Here is a 13,322-nt window from a genome sequence, read left to right as displayed (position 1 = left end):
AATATTATTCAGTAGAAATCCCTTCCTTTCAAACGAAGCTTCTGACTTTAGCTTTGTTAAGCCTAATCACTCAGAAGTATTTGATTTTGATATATCAAAAGGACTTTAAAAAGTGTAAATTCCAATTCCAGAAAAATATGTAAAGTCTAATGTTTGCATAGAAGTATCTTCCCATAATGTATAAAGTAGTGTGACTTACTTCTCTACTTCTCTATAAGTCTAATTAATAGAAGATATTGGTCAAATTAAGATTCTTGACAAGGAAGAAAAACCACTTTCTAAGGTTTATGTTAAGTGCTTCTCTAAGCAAAAAGATGGAACTGTCTCATTCTTTAAAGATGGTTATACCGATTTAGTAGGACGCTTTGATTATGTTTCTCGTAGCTCTACAAGCATTTCCAATATTCAAAAGTTCTCAATCTTCGTTATGAGTGATGAATTAGGTAAATTTTATTTATAGAAACATCAAACTAATTTATTTTAAAATTATAGGTGCAATAATCAAGGAAGCCAATCCTCCAAGCTAAGTAGGCGAAATTGTGGAATAGGTTAGACTTAAAGGTGCTGCTTGGAATGCTAGAGCAGATAATAAAACTAAGTAATAAATTTAAACTTATGCTACCCATTAATCTGCACAAAAAGCCTGCAAAAATGCATTCTTTTGAAAAATAAACTAATTAACTAATTAAAAAATAAATTTATTATTTTTAGTAATATTTTTATTGTTGTTAAATGGTATGTTATATAATATTTTAAAGATAATTTTTACTCTAATTAAAACATATTAAATTTATTTTTTAATAATTAATACATTTATTTGATTTCTTTTAAAAAATAAATAAAATATAATCTTTTTTTAATTTTATTCACCTCATCATACCTTATCGTGGTTCTTAAATATTGCAAAACATTTAAAATAAATTCCTTAAATTTATTTAGTAGTGGCAGATTAAGAATTTAGGTTAAATATCAAAATATCAAAAATTTTTTTATTCAAAAATTAATACTTATATAAAAATATGATAGCTTGGTAATCTTTTTACATTGTACTTTCATAATATCTTATCCGTAAATAGTAAGGTCTAATTGATATTTTCTTCTGATAGAGAAGGTTCTTTATAACATTTAATATCTTCATATTTTAAAAGCTCTTAAATTTAAGTCATACCTTTACCTTTAGGATTGATATTCTCATGTTAGTAAATCTCTTTTCATGAGCATCAACCTTTTTTTTGATTTTATGTTTTTCCTACTCATTATTTACCTTAACTATAATTTATTATTATGTATTCTTTGATATTTATAATTATGATTTTTAGTAAAATTTTTGTAATGTGAGCAAAACTCAATTGAGAAATATAGAATTGTTTTTGTAATTTTTCATTAAGCATGTATCCATACTTGTTATCCTTGGTTAAGGCGATTTTAAATTTTAGAGGATTATGAATTTATGCTTTTTTTTCTCTTTTATTATGATATTTATTAATTTTAAAAGTAAAACAAATTTTCGAATACTTCAAAGCACAATTATAATTTTTGAATATAAAATATAGAGAAAATAAAAAAGTGCAATTAACAATCAATAATGGTAATAATATGTTTTACAAATATTGAATTTAAACACAATTCAGATCTATAATTTGGAATTTAAATTTCCTCTATTATACTTTTTGTTTTTTGTAAACAAAGCTAAAACCAGATTTTTGTTTTTTTTTATACACAATTAACAAGATTCTTTTTTGGAGTACGTTTAATTTTACATTATTTTTTTATTAAAATACATTGATTTTTTGAGTAAGAAAAAAATTTTTAACCTTAAAATTTAATAATGACTTACAAAAAAACAAAATTAAAACCTCAGTAAATTTAAATTTTTTGAAAAAATATACTAAAAAACTCAAAGAGTATTGAGGATATATCTTTTATCTTATTGGTTAATATATACTTTCTAAAGATTCTTAGATTTCTTATTTAACCACAAAAATAATTTAATTTTTTATTAAAATTCTTATTAATAAATTAAGCAAAATAACGTTAAGTCATATTTGTTTGGTATTTCAAAAATCATTTAAGTGATTTATTTTCAATATTTTATTTTGGTATTGAGTAAAAAATTTATAACTTTAACCTCTATACGAGAAGCTATGTGATATGGTTAATTATAGTTTTTAAAAAAAAAAATTCTTAAAAATTTGAGGTCTAGCACTCTTGTGAAAGTACGTAGAATTTTTATTATAATTTATACAAATAATTTTAAATATCACTAATAAAATTTTACATGAAAATTTATAATATAATAAATTAAATTAAATTAATAAAAACTTGATCAATTGCTTTTAAAAGAAATTTTTTTAAAGAACAGCATATACTAAAATTAAATTAACTATTATGTTTATGTAAAATAATAGAATAAGAATCTTCAAAATTAGTGTTTTTAATTAATTAAAAGTATATCTTTATTTTTTTAAATTGAGAATTAATAAGTCTCTGTAATTCTATTATATTTTATTATTTTATTGTCTAAAATTAAAAGTTTATTTTTATTTTAGCTATTTTTAAATCAAAACTTTTGATTTTCTCTATCTTAATTTTTGGATCAAAAAATAGGTAATAATGAGTAGTGAGTTAACTTGAGGAGTTAAATAGAAATAAATTTAAAAAAGAAAATTAATATAATTGAAATATGTAAAATGCTAACAAAAATAAATAAAATAATTACAATCTGAATAGCTTGCTAGATATTCAATCTAATTAGTTTTAACTAATTAATTTTTATTTTTTACAAATAAATATTATGCTAATTATGATATTGATTAATAATACTATGAGCAAGATTAAACTTGTAACATATTTGCATTTTATTATTTATATATTAAAGTTAATAACAGGGAAATCTAAATTAATAACAATATCTCTTTTAGCAATTGCTTATACTTTAATTGAATAGTTCTCTTCATTAAAATTTTAGATGAGTTGAAATTCTTTAACTTTAATAATTCTTTCTTAATTTGTATTCTCTCTTGATCTTTCAATCATAAAATGGCAATAGATATTTTAAGGTTCTTTAATTAATATGTTTTCATTCATAAAATCATTGTTAATTGTTTTAATTTTCTTTTTTGTTAAACATACTTTGTAAGTTATTATTTTGGGAAATTCTGGAAGAAGCTAACTTGGTATTATCGATTTGAATTAAATATTTATTTTTAAAGGATTTTATGAATATTTATACTTAATCTGATTTAATTAGAAGTTATATTTATCAAAATAAGCTTGAATTTAATGATTGGATTTTATTTAAATAATGTTATGTTTTTCAGTACTGTTAGTATTAAAAATTAGAATTATTGCTTAGTTTTAATTTATTATTCTATTTTATACATCAATTTTAGTATTTACATTATCGTTGCTATAGATAACTATATCTCTTTACTAGAAAATAGTTTTATAACTTTAGTTGGATATTTTGTTAATATGTTTTAATTCATATTTAAGTAATCCTTTATTGCAAATAATTAAAAAAATTTGAAAGATTTATTTTTCTTACATAAACTTTATATTTATTACCTAATTCAAATGAATAACTTTATCTAACTTTAATTTACTTAAATGTATAACACCATAAAATTCAGATTACTTTTATGATTATAATTAGAGTTATCTTTATAATTATACGAACTTGACTCTATGGGGAATTTCTATTTAAGCATACAAACAATTTTATTTGATAATTAAGTTAGCATCTACATCCACGTAGTTTATGAGAATATTTAATTTGTCTTAATTTAGAAATATTATATATAATTAGTATGAATCATTATCTTATTTATATAACGATACAATTTAGTTTGTAATTAATTGAATGAAGTCTATCTATTACTCAAAAATAGGTACGATTTATTATTTTTACTATTATAAATCTAACTTAACATTAACCAGTTATTGCTAATTCTGTAACAAGTTTATTATAACTGCACAATACTTATTTTCTTACTAATAAAAATATTTTTAAAAATTAAAATAAATTAATAAAAAATTTTTACCATTAAATATTCTGAAGAGAAGTCTGAGGACTATGATGGGTGAGCAAGATAAGGAAGAACGCATACATGTTGGTACCAATTATAATATTGCTAAATTATTTATCGAATTTTATCACTATTTATCATATTAACTAAATTTTCTTAGCAACTTGCTTATAAAATTAAAAATTAAGTTTAACTTTCAAAATATAAGCACTTAAACTCTAAAGATTTATCAAATATTAAGAATGTATAATTAAAATAATTAAATTATTGGTTTAAGTTGTTTATAATTTAATATCTGGGTAATAACTTAACTGTTATTTTAAAGCTTTTTGGTAATTCATAAAATTATAATACTAAGTACTCATAGTTTTTTTTCAAATCTTTGACTTAAAATGTTTAAGATTCAATATCAAAAGAATCTTCTGTTGATAAAAATTTATTTGAATCTATATAAAAATTTTAACTAATCAAGCAAGCTGAGTATGTGGCTACTCCTATTTTGTTTGAATTTAACAAAAGGAAATCATCAGAAAGTTAAATTCTATATTCTATACTCTTTTCTAGCTTCAAAGTAAAGAATATATAAATACTTGAAAAAGTTTATTCATTAATAATATTTTCATCAATATTTAAAGGAATTAACTTATAATTCTTTATAGTAAATTTAATCTTAGATACTTAAGTTTACGTTTCAGTTAAATAACGATCGTAAAGATTTTCAAATTTTTGAAAGTATTAGATTGTTATTTAGTTAGACTTGAAGTAAATTGATTTTGTGTCATTAACACTAAAATCATCTTCAAACTATTTTTGGAGTAAATAATAAATATTATAAAAGGTATTTTTACTTTTTTCTTACTCAATATCTAGCTAAAAAATATTTTCTTATTAAAATTAATTTTTCATTTATTTTAGTCCAAAAATATATGTTTTATATTTGTTTTCTATTTCGAAAGTCATGCTATTTTGAATTTCTTCTATTTTTTAAAACAAAAAATTATAAAATTTTAACTAAAATTTATATACCTATAACAATTGTATAGCTCTATGCTGTAAAAAGTAAAGATTACACTTAATTAAAATCTTAGCAGTATATAATTAAATCATTTTTATGCTTTTTTTCATAAAATACATACCCTTTTTGCAACATTACTTATGGTATTTTTGAAGTGGTAGGTGAATAATTAATAAAATTTTGGTAATTATTTAACTCAAAAATTTGTAATTAGTAAAGGAAAGTAAGAAATAACTATTCACTATTTTTCAAGTATAGAAATTTTAAATTAGAAAGGACTAAATCTTCAAAGTATTATTGATTTTACTTCACAATGTTTACTTTTCCTAACTAAAAAGTAGTCACTTCTTAATTACTAATAAAAAACATTTTTTTATTTCTTTAATAACTTTGTAAAAAATTTTCACACACCAGCATTTATTTAGAAAGTATTTGGTTTTTATTAACTTCAATAATTAGTAAATTATTTTCTTATATATAATGGATATCACTGATAAATGTTAACAACAAGTAAAGGGAAGAATATTCTTAAAATTCAAAGTCTAAAACACTGACATACTGTTAAGTCGATTAATTTGATGAAATTTTGAGAATATTATTTTAGCTATTTTTTTGTAATATTTCAGGTTTTAGACATTATTCATAGCAGTATATTTAGTATTTTAAGTGTATTTTTCCATCTTTTTCTAATTTCAATTAGCTTTTTTTAAAATTAAAAGAGGAAGCAAGAGGTAATGATTATTATTCATAATTAAATTCCCCTCCTGTTATTTAAATTATCGGAATAAAGATTTCAGTAAGAACTAATGTAAATTCTGCCTTGAGCTAGTAAGGATCAATAATAATTTCTATATTTTAAGGAATTTCTTCATCTTCTTCTTAAAAAGTAGATAAAAATTTATTTTTTTTCTAACTAAACCAAAAATATATTGCTTTAAAATTATCTAATTAATAAAGCATTTATATTGACAAATAATGGTCTTCTTGAGAATATAAATCATCACCAAAATCAGTAGAAATAACATTTTTATTGATTAGATGCTTTATTTAACTAATAGTTACTATTTATTGTTTTAATTTTTGATAAATGATTGTTTGCTTAGTCGAAGATTAGTCAACTATATTTTACTTATTAATAAAAACACAATTGATTTAAGTTAGAAAACTAAAACTAATAAATTTACCTTGTTTTAAAAATGGATAATTGTAAATATTATCTAGAAGTAATTATCTATTTGATTAATAAATATGAATTTAGTAAGATCTTGCATATAAAAAATCTCTTAATTTCTAAATCTCATAAAATCTAATTCGACGAAATATTTAAGTCTGTTAATCTTAACTACCGTCTTTGAAATACCTTTTACCTATAATTAAGCTATACTTTCTTCATCTATCTATGCTTTTTCACAATATAGCATTTATTTTTCTAAATTTATTTTATTTTCTTAATAATTCGTCTAACTATGCTTAATTGTTGAAACAATAGTTAAAGAAATATCATCAAAAATAGGTTCAATACATATTTGTTGAAATTAAAGTATTCTTTTTTGTTAAAGCGTATCCAAAAGTAAATATTAATCAAAGAAGTAGTATTCATCAATATCAAACCCTGAAGGATTTTCAGTTAATATAACAATATATGCTTCTTAATTGCTATCATTTATTTATAAACGTTCAGTTGTATTTTAAAAACTATTAAATTTAATATATGTTGCTTATTTTAAAAAAATGGTTTTTTCATCAAATTAAACAGTCACATTTCCTAAAATTAAAAAGTAGTTTGCTAGTAAAAATTATTTGTAATTGTAGAATTCAATAAAATCTTTAAGTTTTATAACATTATTTGAATTTACATTTACATAAGTATTTCTTTCTAATTTATTAACGAAAAAGAAATAAATTTACTATTTTAGGGGTTATTTTATTATGATTAGATTTTTCTTAATAAGAATATCTTTAAGGCTAAGTTCATTTTAATTTTAGATTATATCAAAGGCGATTGATTTTTTGCTAAAACTAAGAGAAATAGGATACTCATTTTCACTTGGTTTAATTTAACGTAGACTATATTTAAGAAACATATTACTATTTGGATTACTAAAATCAACAAAAAAAGTAAAGAAGCAGTCTTATATACAGCTAATTTTCACTTTAAATGATGTAAAATTATTTATTTTTGTATATTTCTACCTTTATCGCAGTTAATTGATATCTTCCTTCAGTACTATACAAACCAATAAATCTTAGTAAAAAGCTTAACTACACCTTTAAACAAGTAAGTCATCTTAATAAAACACTTCGTATGATGTAATTGCAGTATTTTTAATATTAATCATTTCAAAAATAACATGATTATCAACCAATTCATCTAAATATTTGTTGTTCAAAATAATAATATATTCTTAAACTTCTCCTCCAAAAATACCTTAGTTCTCTTGCTAAACTTATTATCCAGGCTCAAGGTATAAATATTTCGTTTAACTAACACCTAGGAATTAAAAGAGATAAAAGCTAATAAAGATAAATTAAATCATATTATTTATATTTATTGATGTTATTTTTGATTTAATTATTAATAAGTGTACAAAAAAAGAACAATACAGATTTAGGTTTTACAAATGTGAGGTATATAAACATTTTTAATTAAGTTAATGAAAATGAGAAATTAATTTTATTTTAAATTCAAATATGATTAATTATAAATCTGATTGTTTATTCTTCAAATATTACAAAAATTTATAAGTTTTATATTAATCTCTAAATTTTTTTCTTATTTTTATTTAATTTTGATTTTATATTCTATTCATAAATATATTCAAAATTTTTAAAAAATTATAAATTTTAATTTAATATTTTGTTTAAAATTAATTTTCTATTTTTAATTTTTGCGAAATGAGTGCTACATTTTTAAATGGAATGAAGTATTTCTAAAAACATAGATAATATTTTATATGAGTTTATTAATGATTAATTGTAGCTGATAATTTTTAAGCACTACTTAATTATTAAATTACTTGTATTCATATATTACATTTTCTTAAAATAAAATTATTCATAAAGAAACATAATTATTTATTTGTTTAGATATTTTAAAAGCTCATATTAAAATTTTAATTTAAAATAGGTAAAATTTTTTATTTTATTTGTCTTTTTTACAAAGTTTTTTTAATATTTTTTATTAATTTGTAAGATAACTTTTAAAAAATTTTTAAATATGTTCAAAAAAACATAAAATTTAGAATATAATTTTCATTGCATTTAATACTTTTGAAATTGCTTTAATAATTAATAATTATTTTTGGAATAATAATTTAGTTAATTTTAAATCAACTCATATTATTTTAGATTATAATTCTTAAACTTATTAATTTATAAATGTTTGTATGAAAAAAATTTTAAGATTTTGTTTCTTAATTAAAAAAGTTTTACCATTTATTCTGATTTTATATTTAAAAATTAAAGAAAGAATTAAATTGAATCTTTTTTTCTTTTATAAAATCTATAAAAGATTGAGATAACAAAAAGTTGATAAAAATATAAAATATTCATACATTTAATTTAAGCATATTAAAATACATTTCATAGTTGAAAAATAAAGAAAACAGTATCTATAAAAACTATGCTGAAAGTTTAATGCTGAAAGTTTACTTCTCGTTTTTATTTAACTTTTCTAGTTTAAAATAATTATTAATATGAATTGAAATAATTGTTACTATTAGCTTTTATTGAATTCAATTTATTAAAAATTGGATCTAATGTAATCTTAGAAATAATAACTAAAAATGGGATTTGAAAAATCTAGATAAGAATATAAAATTAAAAATCAAATTAATCGAATCTTTTATTACATCTCATTAAAAAGTTAATAAAATAAAAAATAAAGTTTTATTCTTATTTTAATATCATTTTTTAAATTACCATAATCAATTTTAACTTAAAGCTTCAATAAAAAAATATATATTTTAGAAACTTTAATAAACTATTGAGCAACTTATAAAGAATTAAAAATATTTTTCATTTGTAAAATGAAATGAAAAATATTATCCTGAGCTTACAAATCTTTTATAAACATTTTTTTATTTATAATTTTCTTTTATATTAAGGTTTTCTAATATCGAATAAGATTTCTGCTCAGAGAAAATTTTCTGCAATTTAATAAATAATAAAAGAATTTTTATGTAAAAGAATTAATTTAATCTAGACCTTAGAAAATGAATGAATCAATATATACTTTTAACTCTGTTTTGCATGAGTAAACAAATGAGTTTTTTACATCAAAACAGTTTTTACATTTTGTATGTAATCAAAAAAGCTTTACTTTGACTAAAATATTGAAAGATTTGCTTTAAAGCTAAAATATACATTAAACTATTAAAGATTTTTATTTATAATTCTTTCATAATAAATCATTAACAAATAAACAAACAAACAAAGAAAAAAATTATTTAGTCAAGCTTTAAAAAATTATTAATTGAAATAATATTTGATATAATTAAATTAATCTAAAAAACATAAGATAGAATAAAATAATGAGAACTCAATTGCTTATTGCTGCTGCTTTAGGTTTAACCTTATTAGGTTTAACTTCCTATTTATTCCTCCACAAGTCTACTCAAGTTGGATACACTGATGACTAAATTAACATGTGGAAGGGCTTCAAGAAGACCTACAACAAAAAATTCTCTTCTGAAGATGCTGACTAAGAAGCTTACAGAATGAACGTCTTCTTCGATAACGTTGAATACGCTTCATAAGATTCTACCATGGGTATTACCAAGTTTATGGACCTTACCCCTGTTGAATTTGCCTAACTTTACTTGAATCCCATTGAAAACGTTGAAGGTTCTATTGAAACTTTCTAAGCTATTCAAGCTAATGGAGATATTGTTGTCGATTGGGTTGCTAAGGGTGCTGTCACACCTGTTAAGGATCAAGGTGGTTGTGGTGGTTGTTGGTCTTTCGCTACTACTGGTGGTGTTGAAGGTGCTAACTTTGTCTACAAAAATGTCCTCCCTAACTTATCTGAACAATAATTAATCGACTGTGACACTTAAAACAGTGGTTGCGGTGGTGGTTTAAGAGACGTTGCCTTAAACTACGTTAAGGCAACTGGTTTGGCCACTGAATAAGATTATCCTTATGAAGCTAAGGATGGTAAGTGCAGACTTGAAGGTAAGAGCCACCCTTGGACTGTTTCTGGTTACACTTCTATTAAGTAATGCGCTGACCTCGTTACTGCTATTCAAAAGGCCCCTGTTACCGTTGGTATCGATGCTTCTAACCTCTAATTCTACACTGGTGGTATCTTTTCTAAGTGCGCCACTAACATCAACCACGGTGTTTTACTTGTTGGTTACGACTCTGTTAATCAATCTTGGAAGGTCAAGAACTCCTGGGGTCCTAACTTCGGTGAACACGGTTACTTCTAACTCTCTGCTAAGGTTACTGGTGACCAAATTGCTAACACTTGCGGTATTTGCTCTAGAGCTTATGCTCCTTACATTTGAAAAATCTTTCAAAAATATATAAAATGATTAATATAAAACTTTATATTTTTATAGTAATTAATATTAAAAACTTTTTGTTTAACTATTTATAGGAAATAATATTATTTACTATAAACAAGCCAGACAACTATTCTTTTGTTTTTATTACTTTTTTATACAAAAAACTGATAACAAATCAATTCAAATAAATATTCTATTATCATGAAAGTCTTACATTTTATTTTAACAAAAAATAAAAAGAATCTATTTTTTAATTTTGACTTGAATTACAACTTTTATAACAAATCAAACTTTAACAATTTATAATTAAAAATTTTAATCCACTAATTAATTGACTGAATATCTTACTGACTACATGTAAAATTTAATATTTTAATTTTTATGAATTGATTTATAAAGTTTTGTAATGTTTAATAAATTAAACAATATATTAGTCATATATTCAAGATATAAAATAATCAATCAAAGTAGAGTCTAAGGTGTCTGCAATTTCTAAAAAGATCATTCTCGTTTTAATTATTTCATCTTACTTAAGTCTTTGGATGAATGCTTTTTTTACCTCATAGTTTTGATCAATCTTTTTATTAAAATAATATAAATTATAAGTTTTTTCATTTTTTTTTTAATGGATTAATTTACTTCTAGAATCAAGATTTAACCATATTCCTTCAGACTGACTATACTAAGATCAGATTCTGATGAAATAAATTATACATTTTTATACTTTTTGAATAATTTACACAATACTTAATCTCCATCTGCTATAACTAGAGTCTTTCTCTTCAATAAACTTAAATATTTTAAGAGAGTATTTTTATGTTATTCTTTTAAATTAGTTAGATATTAAAAGTATGTATTAATATCTTCATTAGTATGATAACCAATATTAGCAAATTCTTATATTTCCCATCCATTGAATTGTCTTTAAATTAACTATACCTACTTTTTTTACTTGAGATTTAATTCTATGCTAAATTTTTAAAAAAGAGATTGACTCTCAATTTTATGATTTTCTCTACTTTTGTTTGTTTGAAAAAATTCTGATAAAATATAAGAAAATTCTTAATATGAGACTGAATTTTGATCTAGTATTGCATATCTTTTTTATAATTTGCTGAATCTTTCAAATTTGAAAATTGTTGAATGCAGGATTGCAAGATATAACCAGTAGTCTTCAATAGTATTTAATCTCTCATAATTTTCAATTATAATTACTGATTTTGTATTACTTCTTATTTTACATAAGCTATCATAGTTATTTGTTTTAATCTAATCAACATGAATGTCAAGTATTAGAAATTCAAAATTTATAACACTCAGACATTCATAATTATTCTAAAAGTGCTCGTAGTTAACTATGATAACTAATGGACATGATTAAACAGTATCGTTTTAATTTTAGATTTTTGATATTTTTTAGTTAGGAATCCATTTTTATACTTTTATTTTCCAATTATCTACCTTTATAAAAGCAATAGTAAATTTTTTATTTAAGCTGATTAAAGTTTACTTTATAACTATCAGTTACGATCAAGCAGGGTTTCTCATAATTTAAACAAAGTATTTTAATTAGAAATGATATAGTTTCTACCTTTGGAAATATCTATTTTATAAATATTTTTAAAAATAATAGCTCTTTAAATAGTAAATTTAAATACTTCATCATCTAGGAAAAGAATCTTACCTTGCTTTTCTATGTAATCAATAAAAAACTAAACAAAATACTTAGAAGGTTTAACATCACTTAGTTATTTAATCTTTTATGTTTAATTTATTTCAATTTAATTAATTCATTTTAGTATTTTACTTTTTTTTGAATTTGAGTCTAGTCTACTTAATACTTGGGTAGAGATATAATTTATTTTAAAAACTTTGGGATGTCTTTGATTTTGATCAGCTTTTAAATCTAATTTGATTTAATGAAAAAAATAAAAATAAAAAAATTTTTAATTCAAATACTTCTTCATTTTTCAATATTTTTTTTCTATCTTCATTGCTTAACAGTATTTTTTATGTAAAACTCTCTTCATTTTTTATGTTGATTCCTAAATTTTACTTTATAATTAAAATAATAAATGAAAAATTTTAATTATTATTATCAAGCAAATTGCATATGAGTTTGAGCTAAAGAAATGTTTAAAGTTAATTTCAAGGTAATATTATACCAATAAGCTAACTAGTTTTTATTGTATTATTGGATATTGGCTTTACAACAAAAATTAGTTATTTCCTATTAAATAAAACTTTGCCTTTGGTTGAATTGCCATAAAATAAATTTCCTTTTTAAATTTTTTAAATAAAAGAATTACTAAAATTTAAACTAAGTAAAAGCTTTAAAAATGAAAAATTCTAACTGGAATTAAGTGAATTTTATTAAATTAAATAAAATTGTTATTAATTTAAAAATAATCAATTCTTTTTTTAATTTAAGTTAAAAAATTAAAGATATATCTTTGGTGAGAAATAAAATGTATTAAATTAAAAAATAAAAATTAAAACTTTTTGTTAAAGGTATATTTCTTAAACAATATTTTTGAAATATTTATTAAGTATCTATTGTAAGTAAATAAAAATGGTAGAGTTGGATGGATATACAAAGAAAAATAGCAACAAACAACAATAAATAAAAAAATAATGAAGATAATAAAATAAAAATCAAATATCTATTGATTGATCTCTCATTTGGCTGGTTTGCTAATATAAAAGGAAAAATGTGAAAAAAAAAATATTAGAAGCAAAAGAAAGAAGAAAAAAATCTAAAGCAATCTT

The 13,322-nt window shown here is 20.9% G+C and overlaps 5 protein-coding genes across 5 annotated transcripts; 1 reads left to right on the top strand and 4 right to left on the bottom strand. All coding sequences in view use genetic code 6, as the record gives it.

Annotated features, from left to right (window-relative positions):
- Positions 1–8: 8 nt before the first annotated feature.
- TTHERM_00530689 (hypothetical protein) lies at positions 9–1,138 on the bottom strand (the record flags this gene model as incomplete). Its single annotated transcript, XM_001470616.2, has 2 exons — positions 9–681; positions 1,044–1,138. 2 exons carry the CDS (start codon positions 1,136–1,138, stop codon positions 9–11), a joined length of 768 nt encoding a protein of 255 aa, XP_001470666.2.
- A 2,742-nt stretch (positions 1,139–3,880) lies between these two features.
- Positions 3,881–4,107, bottom strand: TTHERM_000530688 (hypothetical protein; the record flags this gene model as incomplete). The annotated part of the gene is made up of 2 exons (XM_012799559.1): positions 3,881–3,993; positions 4,044–4,107. 2 exons carry the CDS (start codon positions 4,105–4,107, stop codon positions 3,881–3,883), a joined length of 177 nt encoding a protein of 58 aa, XP_012655013.1.
- Positions 4,108–4,155: 48 nt separating this feature from the next.
- TTHERM_00530670 (hypothetical protein) lies at positions 4,156–8,624 on the bottom strand (the record flags this gene model as incomplete). Its single annotated transcript, XM_001032772.1, has 8 exons — positions 4,156–4,195; positions 4,390–4,679; positions 4,707–4,898; positions 5,182–6,171; positions 6,228–7,110; positions 7,237–7,534; positions 8,061–8,082; positions 8,598–8,624. 8 exons carry the CDS (start codon positions 8,622–8,624, stop codon positions 4,156–4,158), a joined length of 2,742 nt encoding a protein of 913 aa, XP_001032772.1.
- Positions 8,625–9,575: 951 nt separating this feature from the next.
- Positions 9,576–10,553, top strand: TTHERM_00530660 (papain family cysteine protease; the record flags this gene model as incomplete). The annotated part of the gene is made up of 1 exon (XM_001032771.3): positions 9,576–10,553. One exon carries the CDS (start codon positions 9,576–9,578, stop codon positions 10,551–10,553), a length of 978 nt encoding a protein of 325 aa, XP_001032771.1.
- Positions 10,554–10,995: 442 nt separating this feature from the next.
- TTHERM_00530659 (hypothetical protein) lies at positions 10,996–12,820 on the bottom strand (the record flags this gene model as incomplete). Its single annotated transcript, XM_001470615.2, has 7 exons — positions 10,996–11,130; positions 11,193–12,014; positions 12,064–12,156; positions 12,212–12,310; positions 12,361–12,459; positions 12,513–12,608; positions 12,719–12,820. The coding sequence occupies 7 exons, from the start codon at positions 12,818–12,820 to the stop codon at positions 10,996–10,998; spliced, it is 1,446 nt and encodes a 481-aa protein (XP_001470665.1).
- Between the last annotated feature and the right edge of the window lie 502 nt (positions 12,821–13,322).

The sequence above is a fragment of the Tetrahymena thermophila genome (assembly GCF_000189635.1).
Source record: "Tetrahymena thermophila SB210 genomic scaffold scf_8254459, whole genome shotgun sequence".
Taxonomy (NCBI): Eukaryota; Ciliophora; class Oligohymenophorea; order Hymenostomatida; family Tetrahymenidae; genus Tetrahymena; species Tetrahymena thermophila.
This window is presented reverse-complemented; position numbering and strand designations above follow the sequence as displayed.